At 37.5% G+C, this 12,584-nt stretch overlaps 1 protein-coding gene, 1 long non-coding RNA gene and 1 pseudogene across 3 annotated transcripts in view; 2 read left to right on the plus strand and 1 right to left on the minus strand.

The window, feature by feature from the left end:
- LOC150003462 (uncharacterized) overlaps positions 1-9,208 on the plus strand; it is a 30,104-nt gene extending 20,896 nt beyond the window's left edge. For both annotated transcript variants that reach the window (XR_016512769.1, XR_016512768.1), the window contains exons 2-3: positions 4,583-4,702; positions 8,977-9,208. This is a non-coding gene — a long non-coding RNA (uncharacterized LOC150003462). The remainder of the gene's footprint in view (positions 1-4,582; positions 4,703-8,976) is intronic.
- PIGU (phosphatidylinositol glycan anchor biosynthesis class U) overlaps positions 1-12,584 on the minus strand; it is a 91,502-nt gene that overhangs the window by 70,387 nt on the left and 8,531 nt on the right. Inside the window, exon 2 of the mRNA XM_090286268.1 lies at positions 7,931-7,995. Coding sequence (XP_090142394.1) covers positions 7,931-7,995 — 65 coding nt within the window. The remainder of the gene's footprint in view (positions 1-7,930; positions 7,996-12,584) is intronic.
- Positions 2,264-2,731, plus strand: LOC150003463 (ATP synthase peripheral stalk subunit d, mitochondrial pseudogene; annotated as a pseudogene).

The raw sequence follows: 12,584 nt of genomic DNA on the forward strand, positions 1-12,584 counted from the left end.
ATTAAATGAAGACTATCTTATTCTCCTACTACCCAGGTGACCAACTTTCTATACCTATACCTATACAGTATTCTCTGCCTGTCTTGTGTTAACAGTAATGAACTTTCTTTTTTCTATCTAAGGCCGAATCCTCCACCTACGAACTGGATCCCATTCCTTTTTGCCTCCTCAAAGACACTGCTCATTCAATTATCATCTCTTTTTTCACATCATCGACTTCTCAATTCACAGGATTATTGCCATCAGCAACTAAATATGCAGATCCTCATATTTAAAAAGTATTCACGAGCCATGGCCAGTGTGGCTCAGTTGGTTGGAGTGTCATCCTGTAGACAGAAAAGTCATGGGTTCAATTCCCAGTCAAGGCACATGCATGGGTTGCAGTTCAATCCCACAGATGTGCATGACGGAGGCAGCCATCAATGTCTCTCTCACACTGATGTTTCTTTCCTTCTCTCTCTCCCTTTCCCTCTCTCTAAAATCAATATGCATGTCCTCGAGTGAGGATAAAAAAAGTCTTCACTAGACATCTCCCTCTAGCTACCATACCATTTCTTTGCCCTCCTTTAGAGCAAAACTCACAAACGTTGTCCCTGCCTCTGTGCACTTCAGTCTCTTGTCCTTATAGTCCACCAAAAATACCATTGCCAAAGTCTTCTAAGATCTCGATTTTGACAAATCAATCCTCAGTCCAAATTTCCCCACCTTGCAATAGCATTTTACGTAATTTTTAACTTCTTCCTTGAAGCACCTTCTTTACCTGGCTTCCATGTACTACACTCTCTTTAACTTTCCTCCTTTTCAACTTTATTTGCTAGCGCCCTTTCCCCTTTCCGAGCCTCAACGTGTCAGAGTGCTCCAGATGTCTGTAGTCTTCTTTATGTAAATTCACTCCCTATGTCTTAGTTACCCATTTCTGTCTAACAAATTATCCTAAAACTTAGCTTAAAACAGCACATATTTATTATCTCACATATTGTCTGAGAGTCAGGAATCCAGGAGTGGTTTAAGTGGGTGGTTCTGGCACAGAGTCTCTTATGAAGTTGCATTCTCTAAAGGGGTTTGAATATCTGCTTCTCAGCTTACTCATTCGGCTGCCAACAGGAAGGTTCAGTTCCTTATCACAAATGCCTTTCCATAAGGTTGGTCATGACATGACTTCTCCCAGAGCAAGTGATCCAACAAACAGAAAGTCTAAGATGGAAGTTGCACTGATATGTCTTTTATAACCTAATCTAGGAAGTGACATACCACCATTTCTGCCATATTCTATTGGTCACAAAGACCAACTCTGGTACAATGTGAAAGAGAACTACATGAATGTGAATATCAGAAGTTGGAAATATTTAGGGGCAATCTTGGAGACTGGCTATCATACTAGGTAACCACCTCCAGTCTAATGTTTTCAAATATCATCTACAGACTGGTTGCCATTTTATACCTCTAGCCTGGACCTCTCTTCCTGCATGTCACATTGGTATAGCCAATTGCATTAACACTGCCATTGGGATATCTAATAAGCATTTCAAACTTAACAGGGTGAAACCTGAACTCTTATTTCCCATCCACTAAAACCTTTTCTTCCCTTAGTATGCTTAATCTCATTAGATAACACCACCATTCACTCAACTGCTCAGGACAAAAATCTGCTATCTTTGTATCATATCCTTTAATCCTCTCTTGCATTCATATCTTATATCAAGTCTATTAACAAGTCACCTCTAAAAAATATAACTAGAGTCCTGGTTGGTATGACTCAGTGGATTGAGTGCTGGCCTGTGAACCAAAGGGTTACCAGTTTGATTCCCAGTCAGGACACGTGCCTGGGTTGTGGGCCATGTCCCCAGCTGGGGGGTGTGTGAGAAGCAACCACACATTGTTGTTTCTCTCCCTCTTTCTTCCACCCTTCCTCTTTAAAATAATAAAATATTTTAAAAAATTAAAATAAGAAAAATAAAAAATATAGTCTAATCACTTTTTAAATAATCTAATCATTTTTCACCATCTTCATTGTTATCACCCTACTTCCAAGGCACCATCATCCTGCTGAGACTACTATATATGCATCCTAATAATTTTTTCCGTGTTTCACCTCTTGCTCCTAGAGTCAATTTCCCTCACAGTATCCATAACAACATTTACTAAATGTAAAATAAATGAGTACTTCTCTCCTGTTTTGAAAGTTTCCAGTGGCTTTCAAATCACAGTAAAAATAAAATCTACTTGCTATTGTGGACCACTGAGGTCAGTGAAGGATCTTAGGATGGCTGGGTAAAAACTTGCTCTAAAAGGCACTGAGTGGGTAGTTTAGATCATACCTTAGGACCAAAAGGCCACTGCTAGCTCACTGAAATCCTGGAATGAGAGCCTCACCTCCTGGTTGGCTACTCTACCTGAGAATCCACCTGTTATCAACGAGGATTATTACAAGGCCACGTGGTAAAGGCCAACTTGGCGCAATGGTTTGAGAAGCTTAATGTCCTGAAGGCTCCTGTGCCAGAGGATAAACTGTCCAGGTGAATACTAAAGGAAAAAAAAGATATGAAAAGTTGTGCTGAGTTTTTGTCTCTGTCAAAGGCCATGACTGAGGAATATGAGAAAGCTGGAGAAGATGAAAAACATAATTCCATCTGATTAAATGACCACTGAGGATGTGAATGAAATCTTTCCAGAAACCAAATAAGACCAGAAGTGTCCCAACTGGCCTCACCAGCCTATTCAGAATTTATAAACTTGAGTTTGGGAGGAAGCTCTGGCTCTCCTATTACAAACTCTGGACATTAAAAAATAATTATATTATAAATAGATAGAAAATCCAAATTCCTGATTATGTGTATAAAAAGTCCTACAGCCCTGGCCACATAACTCAGTTGGTTGGAGCACCGTTCCATGCACTGTAAGGAAAGGTTGCTGGTTAAATTCCCAGGCTGTGGGTTTGATCACTGGTTGGGGTGGGTACAGGAGACAACCAATCGATGTTTCTCTCTCTCTCTCTCTCTCTCTCTCTCTGACCCTTCTTCTCTCTCTAAAATCAATGGAAACATGTCCTCAGGTGAGGATTATGTTTTTCAAAAAGGCCTACCTAATCTGGCCTCAAACTTCTTCTCAAAACTTATCTTGATTATTTTTCTCCTTGCTCATTCTGCTGTAGCAACACTGGACATCTTTCTGCAACTCACAAATGCCATGCTCATTTCCAAAGCAGGGCCATCATATAGCTTGCTAACTTCATTTAGATTTCTTATTCACATTTCAATCACTGAACACACTATCTAAAATAGTGACACACATATGACCATCACCCTTTATTGCTTTACCAGCTTTGATTTTCTACACGTGCTTACCACTTAACTGAAATCTCATTTTTCAAAACTTTAGCTTTATCGAAGAAAAATTAGTATAAAATAAACTGTACACATTTAAAGTGTATAATTTGATCAATTTTGACCAAGGTATATATCCATGAAACCATCAACACAATCAAGATAGCGAACATATCCACCATTCTTAAACGTTTATGAATTTTACTGTCCATCCCAAAGAACCAAGTTTGTTTCAGTGATTTTCTATTGTTTTTCTGTTTTTCCTTCATTATTTTCTACCCAGATCTTTATTATTTCTTTTGTTCTGCTTTGAATTTGTCTTCTTTTTCTTGTTTCTTAAGGTAGAACTGAGGTAACTGGTTTGAGACTTTTTTCCTCACATAGGCAATGAACACTATCCATCCCCACCTAAGGGCTGCTTCAGTGACATCCCAGATGTTTTGATAGGTTGTATTGTCATTTTCATTCAGTTCAAAATACTTTCTAATTTCCTTTCTAATTTCTTCTTTCATCATCGGCAGCCGTCCGTCTCGAGAGACGATGGTGTAGCTTCTTAAGAGTCTATCTGCACCGCTGAGAATGGCTGTGCAGTCCGACTCGGGAGTGACACGGTATCTGTCTCCTCCCGTGTTGAATCGACATCTTGCGATGACGCTGGAGTGTCCTCTCCAGTGAAGCTGAAGCTACAGAGCCTGGGCAGGGTGATATGGAGGGTCTGCTTTAATTCTTCTTTAATTCTTCTTTAATTCATGGGTTATTTAGGGATATGTTACTTAGTGTTCAAATATTTGGGGATTTTCCAGATATCCTTCTGATGTCAATTTTTTATTTGGTTCCACTGTGGTCACAGAATATAATTTTATATGACTTCAATCCTTTTAAATTTAATTGAGTTTTGTTTTATAGCTCAGAATATGATCTATCTTGTAAATGTTCCATATACACTTAAAAAGATTATGTGCTTTGCTGTTGTTGGATGGAATGTTCTATAAATGTCAATGAAATCAAGTTGGTTGATAGTGTTGTTCAAGTCATTTATATCTTTGTTGATTTTTCATTCTACTTGTTCTATTAATCATTGACGGAGAGGTACTGAAATCTCCAACTATAATTGTGGATTTGTCTATTTCTCCTTGCAGCCCTATCCATCTTCACATATTTCAAAATTCTGCTACTAGGTACATAAATATTTAAAATTGCTGTGTTCTCGTGATGGATTGACATCTTTTTTTTTTTTTTTTTTTTTTATCCTCACCCAGGGATATGTTTATTGATTCTAGAGGGAGAGGAAGAGGGAAAGAGAGAGAGAGAGAAACACTGATGTGAGAGAGAAACATCGATCAGTTGCCTCCTGACCAGGGATGGAACACGCAACCTAGGTATGTACCCTGACCAGAAATTGAACCCAGAACCTTCTGGTGTATGGGACAACGTTCCAACCAACTGAGCTACCTGGCCAGGGCAATGAATTGACATCTTTATTGTGATGAAATGACATTCCTCATCCCTGGTGATGTTCTTTGCTCTGAAATGTTTCTTTTTAACAAACTCACTATCTGTTTCCCACATAAATATAAATACCCTGAGGCCAGGGACTGTATCTTGTTACGTATCCCAGGCACCTTGCAGCATAGCTGGTGTTTGGTACATACTTAAATTTTTATTAAAGGAAAGAGAGAAGGGAGGGAGGGATTGGAATACACATGCAGATATAGAACTACATGCTAGTATTAAAAAATAAGTGATGAAAAGGTGCCAGTACTTGTTCTGAGGAGCATATAACAGGCAAACCAAGTACAGAGGCAATTTCAAGAGTGTGATATGAGCCATGAAAAGGATAAGCACAAGATACTCTGCAAAACACAGAAGGAACATCGGACGCAGTCGAAGGTGATGAGTGATGGCTTCCTGGAGGAATAAAACGTAAGTCAGTATTAGAATAGAGAACCAACCACAAAAAGAGGGAAGAATGGCCCTCCATAAGGAGACAGCAGCATGAACAAAGATACACAGGTAATAAAGAATACATGCTGAAGCATAATGGAAGTATGTCAGGACTCTGTCGGGGGATTCCTATTCTGTCTAGAAAACATGCTTCCTAAGGCCTACAGCACACTGAGCCCCTTGGCTGGTGGGCTACTCTTTGTTATGCCCATACAACCTGTTCCCAATAACTGAATTGTGTGCTTACTAAAAATCTTTTAAATTATTTCTAACCTATTTCTGCTAGTAATTCTTGTTATTGTGGTTTGATTAGATAGTAATGCAAAGGTAATGAAATATGAATGCAAAAGACAGTTGTAATCTCCATGAGAACCAAATTGAATGCTTTAGAAAAACTAGATTGAAGTACAACAACAACAAAAAATGTTCTCAAAGTAGGTATGAGGGAGACAAGTATAAAAATTGGAGGTTAAATTGTCAAATTAGAAGACTACTACTTTAAAAAGATATGGTCACCCTGGCTGGTGTGGCTCAGTGGCTTGAGCACCGGCCTGCGAACTGAAAGGTTGCTGGTTCAATTCCCAGTCAGGACACATGCCTGGGTTGCGGGCCAGGTCCCTGATTGGGGCCATGCGAGAGGCAACCAATTGATGCTTCTCTCACACACCAATGCTCCTCTCCCTCTCTTTCTCCCTCCCTTCCCCTCTCTCTAGAAATTAGTAAATAAAATCTTTAAAGTGATATGGTCAGTAGGAATAGGAAGAGAAGAGAGGAAAGAAATGTGGTTGACGTGGTGAGTAGGGCCCATTGGGCATTATGTCCCATGAGGTGTCTGGATTTCATCCTGAGGGCAGTGGTGAAGCCTGAAGATACTAAGCAGAATAGTGAGAAAGATGGCTCTGACTGCAGAACAGAGTAAAGGAGCAAAACGACGCAGAAAGACTTGTCAGGGAGCTGTCGGAGTGACACAGACAAGAAATAATGGTGAACCAAGGGTGATTTTATGATTCTTAAGAAGTAATTTTATGGGTAAATAGGCTTTTGTGGACTTTCTAAGAAACCAACATTGCTATCACAATTTTCATAGGAAAGCATGTTCCAAAGAATCAGTTACATGCCAATTAGCATACAACCCATTCATACACTGGGAACTGTTTACAGTTTACTTGCTATTGATAATGGTAACTTCTGCAAAGTCTCATCTGCTTCCAGAAGTACAATTTTAACTGGATCATTTCCATTGCAATCATGAAAACTTCTTATGTGAAGGACATCTAAAAAAGAGCTATTTCTTACATCTGAATCATAGGGGTGCCAAAAGGAGAAGAAAAAGAGCAAGAAATTGAAAGCTTACGAGAAAAAATAATGAAGGAAAACTTCCCTAATTTGGCAAAGGAAATAGACATACAAGTCCAGGAAGGACAGAGTCCCAAACAATCTAGACCCAAAAAGGACCACACCAAAGCACATCATAACTAAAATGCCAAAAGTTCAAAATAAAGAGAGTATCTTACAAGCAGCAAGAGAAAAGCAGAGAGTTACTTAAAAAGGGTCACCTATAAAACTATCAGCTGATTTCTCAAAAGAAACTTTGCAGGCAAGAGGGGACTGGCAAGGAGTATTCAAAGTGATGAAAAGCAAGGACCTACAACCAAGATTACTCTATTCAGCAAAGCTATCATTTAGAATGGAAGGGCAGATAAAGTGCTTCCCAGACAAGGTAAGGCTAAAAGAGTTAATCGTCACCAAGCCATTATTATATAAAATGTCAAAGGGACTTAAGAAAAAGAAGATCAAAACTATGAACATGAAAATGACAAACACAACTATCAACAACTGATCTAAAAAATAAAGACAAATCCAACTAAGCAAACCAGAATAGGAACAGAATCACAGGTGTGGGGATCATTTGGAGGGTTATCAGCTGGGAGGGGGGAGTGGGAGAAATGGGGAAATAGTGCAGGGACTAAGAAGCATAATCAGTTGGTACAAAATAGACGGGGAAGTTAAGAATAATATAGGAAAAGGTGAAGCCAAAGAACTTATATGCACAACCCATGGACATGAAATAAAGAGAAAAGAAAGCTCTTCCTTACAGACAATTGTATGTACCAAATGCAGAAAGAAAGATGGAAACAGAAAAGCACCATTTGGCAGTCCCCACAGCAATAACTATAAAATGCAAGTGTCAACAATGAATAGTAAAATTAGTGGGTAAAAATATAGTGGGATTGCTGGAAGGATGAGGGGTACTGGGCGGAGGGGAGGAAAGGGAAAAAAATGGGACTACTGTAACAACATAATCAATAAAATATACTTAAAAAAAAAAAACAGGGCTATTTCTAAATATGATTTTCAAAAATAGATCTCTTTAGCCCAGACTAATGTGGCTTAGTTGGTTGGGCACAGTCCCGCAAAGCAAAAGGTTGCTGGTTCAATTTCTGATCAGGGTACATGCCTAGGTTGTAGGGTCAGTCCCCAGTCAGGGTGCATACAAGAGGCAACCATCGATGTTTCTCTCCCTCTCCCTCTTTCTCCCCCGCTTCCCCTCTCTCTCAAAAAAAAATATATCTTTTTAAATGTTAGTACTAACTACAGGTTAGGCTTTGGTATCTGTGACTACAAAGTACTCTTAATACCCAGAAAAAACAAGAACCACTTACTTCATGAAATACTGCTCCTGAATATGGAGACACTCCCAAGTCCAACAGTGAGAGGCCTTCAACCACTGAAAAGTAAGACATCCATAAATCAGTGTCAGATACTCCCAGGACAAAGAAGGGCTCATAGTTTATCTAACCCCCTTTAACCTCATTCCCAGAAGTTGGGTTTAAGTCTTGATTTGAACATTTCTGATACTGGGAAGCCTTCTTCCATAGAGTATCCCTTTCCACTGTGGCAAGTCACTCATTATGAGAATGCTTTATATTGAATTATAAGTTTCCTTTGATCTCCTTGTAACTCCCACCCACTCTAAAAAGTGTTTCATTTATATATATTCTGCTCCAATCCAAAACACAGTAAGATAACAAATTAAGAGCTCGTAAGAAATGTTCATAGGTGGAGAAATGGTCACTCATATGTGCTTTGAGGTACATTTGTATTAATTTTTCTTCAGAGCGATATGTACTTTTTGTGTGTACTTTTGACCCAGAAATGATTGTTCTTAAGGCAATTTATCTTAGGAAAATAATTGGACAAGTCACCATTACCATGCTCAAGGATAGCGAAAAATTAAAAATAACCCCAATGTCCATTAATGAAGATTTATTTAAATGAATTATGTGTGTGTGTATGGATAGACAGATACACTTTACAGTTAAAGATTATAGTATATTATAAATGAAACAAATAAATAAAGAGAAAAGAAAGCTCTTCATTACATACAACTATATGTATCAAATGCAGAAAGAAAGATGGAAACAGAAAAGCACCATTTGGCAGTCCCCATAGTAATAACTATAAAATGCAAGTGTCAACAATGAATAGTAAAATTAGTGGGTAAAAATATAATGAGAAACAGGATATTTGCAAGAGAAAAAATAATAATTTTATGTGAATAAACCTGACATTCACTACCTTAATCAAGTGACTGAAGTTTACATCACCAGTAATACGCGGTGGGGCAAAAGTAGGTTTACAATTGTTCATGTGGAAAATAATACAATAATTAATGAGTAATAATACTAAACTAAACTCTTTGTTTCAGGTACTCACAACTGTAAACCTACTCTGCCCCACCCTGCATACTGACCAGTTAACAAGTTAACATTGTCAACATCAAATACCTTCTAATATGATTCACTGAGACGAGCATAAAACACTTCTGCAGTCCTTATGCCAAAAATGTGGTATCCTTGAGGAAACTCCAATGGGCCCTTGAGTTGGACCGGGAGTATCCCTCTTATCTCTAACCCCTTTTCCTCCCTCCCCTCAATAAATCTGGTATAAAATCGTAAAACAAAAAAAGTGGTATCCTTGCTAAAAACACACAATTCCAATCTAGCCATGAGAAAACATTAGACAAACCCAAATTGATAGTCAAACTAATTGGCTAGTACTCATTAAAAATGCTAAGTCTGAAGAAGTATCCCAGATTGGAAAAGACTAAGGATACATAACAACTAAATGCAATGTGGGATCATGGACTAGATCTTGGATGAGAAAAAGGACATCAGTGAAACAATTGTTATAATTCCAGTGAGATCTACAGATTAGTTCATATTGCATCAATGTTAATTTTATAGTTTAGGCCATGTACTATGGTTATGTAAGATGTCATCCTATATCCAGAAGAAACAGGGTGAGAGTAAACGGGAACTCTGTGTATATTATTACAACATTTAAAAAATCTAAAGTTATTTCAAAATTAAGAGTTAAAGTTAAAAAGTATATTAGATATGTATTTACTGAAGGAAAGATGTCCATGAAACGCTCCTGAAGAAAAGCAGGACATATAGCATGTAAAATACAATAGAATTTTATTTTAAATACTTATAAGCATTCATTTAAGTATTTAAGAATAAATATATATTTAATGATAAATGCCTCAAAATAAACATAAAACATTAAATAAAATAAAAATAAACAAAAAAAAGCTAATAATGACCATCTCTGGGTAATAAGAGTACAGAAGATGTTTTAGTTTCCTTTATCTTTTCATTTTCTGAACCTTTAGCAATGCACATTCATTATTTTATAATTACTAAAAAGAAATGAAGCTGTGAGGTTCGGTGAAAAAGGGTGAAGGAATTAAGCACACACCCAGGAAAAAAACCTCACAGACTCAGACAACAGCCTGGTGATTACCAGAGGGAAATGGGGGTGGGGGAGGTAGAAGAGGGTAAAGAGGGGATGAAAGGTGATGGAAGGAGACTTGACTTGGGGTGGTGAACACAATACAATATACAGATGACACAGTATAGAATCGTACACCTGAAACCTATATAACTTTATTAAGCAATGTCACCCCAATACATTCAATTAAGAAGAAAAAAATAAACAGAAAAATTAATTTTAAAAGAAAGTGAGTGAAGAAAGGTAAGAAAAAACAAACTGGAGCCACAAAAACCTATAAAATGTTCCAGCTTATATAAGCATACAATACCTCACAAGTATACATAAGAAACTGATACACATGAGAAACTGTTCCTGTCAGGGAACAGAACGAGGTAGTTATAGGCAAGTGGTGGAAAGGTGCCTTTTAATCATATAGCCTTTTGCACCATTGACTTCTGAACCATGTGACTGAATGACCTATTCAAACATAAATAAATAAAACAGAATTCAAGTTATAAAGCCATATAAAGCCATAAATATGGCTTTAAATTTTATAGAACCCCCTAGGAGGAAACCTAATCAGTTACACAATTCATAGTAGCTATACAATAAAATAAAGAGCATGGCTCAAATAATTCTAACTGGTCCTTACACTAGGACCAGAAACTTCCCTCAAGGAGCCACGGAAGAGGCTGTGTCACACAACTATTAAACCCTTCTTTAACAGCTTTAGTAGAGACCCATGGAGATGATTCATCAGGCCACTTCACAAGGCAACTAACGCTCAATATAAGTCACTGGCATCCACAGAGTAGTAAAAGCAACTCAACACAGGAGCAGTAACATGCTATCAAGGAACATCACTCTCCACTGGTTTAATCCAGAGGGAAACTCTTGATGATGTAGCTAGAGAAACAGGCTGCATACCTTTCAGACAACAGTCTAAAATGTAATTTCTCTCAGATATAGTTTGGCTAGATATTGTATACCAGTGAAATTGTTAATGTGTTCTCCAGCAAGTGCCTGGAAGGTAGCTCTGCTATCTTGATTATTAAATATGAACTCCTATTAATTAATAGGTAATTGATTTGGGGAAAGAATCTCACATAAAAACATTTTTTTAAAAACTACACACCGCCTTTTATTACCACCATCTATAACATTAAAAAGTATAAGAAGAACAAAAATTCACAATATTTTTACTTAAATACACTTAGTTTTTTTATTAACATTGTGCAATGACCTTGTTTTGTTTGTTTTGGTGCACATGATAGAAAACTTTGGCATGGTCAGTAGTGTGTTTGGGAACATTACAGCTATAGACCACCAAAATCTTCTAGAATATAATAGTGACTCTATCCCATGTGTAAAAGAAAAACCAAGGCCCCAAATTCTATTATAGATAACATTTCAATAATATTTTGCTGGGAACATTTTAAAGCAGGTTTCACAAAATGCCTATTTTGTGAAATAAACAAAAAAAAAAACATTTAAGTCCTCATTAAAACTAAAAACAAAACAAAAAAAAAGACTATGACTTTAAGCCATTTCTCCCGTAGAGTACCACCCCTCCCCCCATCAAATAAAACCTATGAAAAGTATACCAGAGCAACTGAATAACATTTCTGCTCCATGGGATTATTATCCAACAATTGTTTTTGAATAGTTGAACATAAAAGTCCATTAATTAAAAAAAAAAAATTCATTAATTATGGCCAAATATTCTAAAACAGAAGTTGTTTGTTTTAATAAAGTCTCTCAACTCTTACCTATTAAATTCCATGAAGCAAGAATTCTTATTTAGTTAACTTGATGTACTTTCCTAGTATAAGACAAAACATCTCTGCGCTTCCCAACAAAGAATGGTATATGTCCGGGCTGGTGTGGCTCAATGGATTGAGTACCAACCTGCAAATCAAAAGGTTGCTGGTATGATTCCCAGTCAGGGAACATGCTTAGGTTGTGGGCCAGGTCCCCAGGGGGGGGCATGCAAGAGGCAGCTGATGGATGTTTCTCCGGCACATTGATGTTTAAAAAAGTCTCCCTCTTTCTCCCTCCCATCCCCTCCAAAAAAAAAACATATAAAATATTTTTAAGCATATTTTATTGATTATGCTATTATAGTTGTCCCAAATTTTTCCCATTTGCCCCCCTCCACCTGATACCCCCATTCCCTCCAGCAATCCCCCTCTTTAGTTCATGTTCATGGTCGTGCATGTAAGTTCTTCGGCTTCTCCATTTCCTATACTATTCTTAACATCCCCATCTATTTTGTACCAACCAGTTATGCTTCTTAATCCTTGCACCTTCTCCCTTTCTCTCCCTTCCCCCACCCCATTGATATCCCTCCATGCGATCTCCATACCTATGATGCTGTTCCTGTTTAGTTCTTTGCTCATTTTTGTTTTTTGATTCAATTGCTGATAGTTGTGTTTGTTGTCATTTTACTGTTCATAGTTTTGATCTTCTTCTTTTTCTTAAATAAGTTCCTTTAACATTTCATATGTAAGGGCTTAGTGATGATGAACTTCTTTAGCT

The sequence above is a fragment of the Furipterus horrens genome, unplaced genomic scaffold (genome assembly GCF_987537825.1).
Source record: "Furipterus horrens unplaced genomic scaffold, mFurHor1.1.pri manual_scaffold_8, whole genome shotgun sequence".
NCBI lineage: Eukaryota > Metazoa > Chordata > Mammalia > Chiroptera > Furipteridae > Furipterus > Furipterus horrens.